The following is a 3,250-nucleotide window of genomic DNA, read 5'->3' as shown; positions in this document are numbered from 1 at the left end:
CCTCTAGTTTTGTCTCCTATCGCCCTGCTCCAATCCCAACATGCTTCTGCAGACTGGAGTTGAGAGATGCTCCAGTGAAGGGCGCACGGCACTCCTCGTGGTAACACCCTGGCTCTGCAGCAGACCTCACTTCGTGGTACGAGTGGGTGCGTTTTGCAGGGGGTTGATGTTGGAACATCTAGGGTTTAAATCAGTGTTAGAAAAAGTCTCCAGAGCTGGATAAAGTTCCATGCTCTGTCTAAATAAACAAGCATGGGTAACAGGTTTGTTTTTGTTTTTGTTTTTTTGTTTTTAATAAGGAATGTTGTCAGTCCTATTTTATTATGCGTAATAGAAGGAGGTGAAAAAATCAATATAAGCACTGTATCTAGCCTATTTAAAACTACAATCACAATGTTATCTGAATGCCTTACAACATTCTTTAAATCCAACAAGTAGACAAGAAAACAACAAATCTATGCAGGGTTTTTTATACATATGGTGAGAAAGTTTGCAAAGTGTTAAAATATATCTTCTGTTCTGTATGTTTCTGGTACAAGGAAGTGGTGTGTAGAATACTGCGTATTTATGAAAAGAGCCTTGACTTATACAAGCAATAATCGACTTCAAAACATACAATGTATATCTTAAAATATCCCCTAGAGCTGCTCATATAAAGTCAAATCCAGCACCTACTAAAGTTCAGCCAGCTGACTCTCTTTGACTCCAGTGGGCACTTGACCAAGCCCATGACAACTGTGAAGTACCTGACAGTCTAATTGTATTCATATGAAAAAAATCACATTGCATAGATTTAAACAGGAAGACATGCAATAACAAGACAAGTCACAGTATAGCAAAACCTTGTTTCTTTGGTGAAACAGAAGCAGATATAAAAGTTACAAAGATTTTAGACTTTCATTCACAAAAAAACCAGACATTCACATTATACACTATACAAGATAATAATATAAATAGAGAAAAGTATTATGTGCATTGTTTGGGGGCGAGGTGTGGGGAATGAACCGGCCAACACAGTGACGCACTGCCACGCTGAACGCACAAAGACTGGGTCCACTCAAGGGAGCAGTCGCTGCAATGTCTCAAGGGTTGTTGCCTGGAACCACAATTACTGTTCCCGGTGAGCTGTGGCAAGGTCACTCCATGGGCAGCTCTGCCGAATACGAACTCTTACACGTTGGCTGGGTTTCAATTCTTTTCCTTTCCCTTTCAACTTTTTGCATCGTATCCCCAGACTAACACAAAGGCGTAAACCTCCCATCTGTGTTTGCATTTGTAACGTTATTTTTAAAGGTATTTCATAGGGAACTTACTGTTCTTTATTTTCACTTTATTCTTTTTTTTTTTTTTTTTTTTGTCCTGTGCCCAAAGGTGTGCAAGGCACTTTGCAGAAATAACAGTCTTTTCTGTGGAGAGGTCGTTTCAAACATTACCTTCTACACTTACTGTACACATCCAGGTCAGTCATCGAGCTGACCAGGGTAAGAAACCATAATAGAAAACTCCTACGTACACACTGCACCAACTACAACCTATAACCTCTTTGTGCACACACTTCTTCCTAGAAAGCCAAGATTCTGATTCTTCTGTAAGTCACACAGTTCTCACCCATCTAACCGCAAACAAATGATCCTGTTTAGCAGGAATTTTGTTCTTCGGGGAAATAGCAGTTGAACTGAAAGATGGTTCCAAAAGTGGAGCTCAGGGGCTAATACTGCACTGGCGAGCTCTTTTAATCTTCTTTGCATGGGTAAAATAACATCCAATAAATTAAATCAGTATGGCTTACTTCATTTATTTATGTACGCTTCACAGCTGCAGCATTCATACACAAACATTCATTACTTTATAAAAAGATTAAAAAATGGTTATATATACAAAATTATTTACTTTTTTGATTTTTGCTTGTTTTTTACAAAAAAAAAAATCCCCCAAACACCAGGTCTATCTCCATTTTAGAATGCAGAGACCTGTAATATAGACCTTGTGGTTAATGTCATGAAAGTAATTTTTTTCCTTTTTTTTTTTTTCAAAAAAATGGCCCTGGTTGATAAAGTTAATGTATTAGCACTTGGATTTTTACAGGCCCTCCTTGTCATACACAACTCCTCCATGCAGTCCTGTCTCGTGAATGGCGAAGCTGGAATGGAGAGCGGAAAAAAAGTTCCAGATTGCAGTCCCTAGTTCACACTTCATGCCACTTGTATGTGCTCTGTCTAAACTTTGCATCGCATCGACACAGACTGTACCTTGGGTGGAAATGGGCACAGTTCCCATTAAAAAAAAAAAAAAAAAAAAAGTCATGTAACTTGTGTGTTTATCTTCACCTGATAATAGCAAATTTCAGTCAGTGAAGTTATTTATTTCAACCATTTCCAGCCTAGGTAAACAACACAAAAACAACGTCATAAATGACCGAAGACCTCTGAGGCCGTTCTAACCATAAATATGCCTGAAATTAGTGTGACTTTTCATTTTATATACAGGATTTTAAAAACAACACACAATTAAACAACATTAAAATCATCTTATTTACATTTTCATTGGTGCTAAAATCGAGCTGTTTAAATATTGCAGAAGGCTGGTATATATCATAAAATGGTCCACACCGATGGCATATAGAAAACTAATAATCTTTATAGGCTGGAAATGGTTTCCTTTTATCCCCATAAGCATTTCTCCTTTTTTTTTTTTTTTTTAAATTTTCTGATAAACACCGTATTTTTGCAAAATGCATTGTGAATACCGCAGTCCATAGTTTCAAAACAATTTGATAATACTCCTATAAGTGATAGAAAAGGCACAGAAAGTTATGACTTTGGCTGAAATGGTGGAAATCCCCATTCACCATTTAGCTCTCAGCGCCTTGAGTCCTGCCACGTCCTGATCCAGTGGTGATAGTGTTTTGATGAATTTAACGGTGCTCCCTTTCCTGATGAAGAATGTTTATAGTAGTATTTCTTAGAGTAAGTCCTTTGGTATGTGGACGCTGCAATGAGAAGGAGGAAAAAAGGGAAATTAATTTAGAATACTTTAACAGCGAATGGCCTGGCTACACTTCACATTACAGTTCCATTTATTCTTGATTAATTAGAGAGTTAATAAATTATTAACTGGTACTATGACCATGTTACACACAGTTAGACCACAGTTGCAGGAAGAATTGTTAGTATTATTAAGAACCTGTTGATTTGGGGGGCTTTTGTAAGAGTGGTATTGTTTACTCTAAAGAATCTTAGTGGCTTCTGTG

General features: G+C 37.5%; 1 protein-coding gene across 2 annotated transcripts in view; it reads right to left on the bottom strand.

Annotated features, from left to right (window-relative positions):
• Positions 1-2,315: 2,315 nt before the first annotated feature.
• Positions 2,316-3,250, bottom strand: part of VCAN (versican) — a 114,956-nt gene continuing 114,021 nt past the window's right edge. For both annotated transcript variants that reach the window (XM_009641147.2, XM_035896633.1), the window contains exon 15: positions 2,316-2,989. In XM_009641147.2, coding sequence (XP_009639442.1) covers positions 2,859-2,989 — 131 coding nt within the window. In that variant the 3' untranslated portion in view covers positions 2,316-2,858. The remainder of the gene's footprint in view (positions 2,990-3,250) is intronic.

Source organism: Egretta garzetta, unplaced genomic scaffold, assembly GCF_000687185.1.
Source record: "Egretta garzetta isolate BGI_Z169 unplaced genomic scaffold, ASM68718v1 scaffold136, whole genome shotgun sequence".
NCBI lineage: Eukaryota > Metazoa > Chordata > Aves > Pelecaniformes > Ardeidae > Egretta > Egretta garzetta.
The sequence above is the reverse complement of the archived record's forward strand: the minus strand, read 5'-3'. Positions and strand labels throughout refer to the sequence as shown.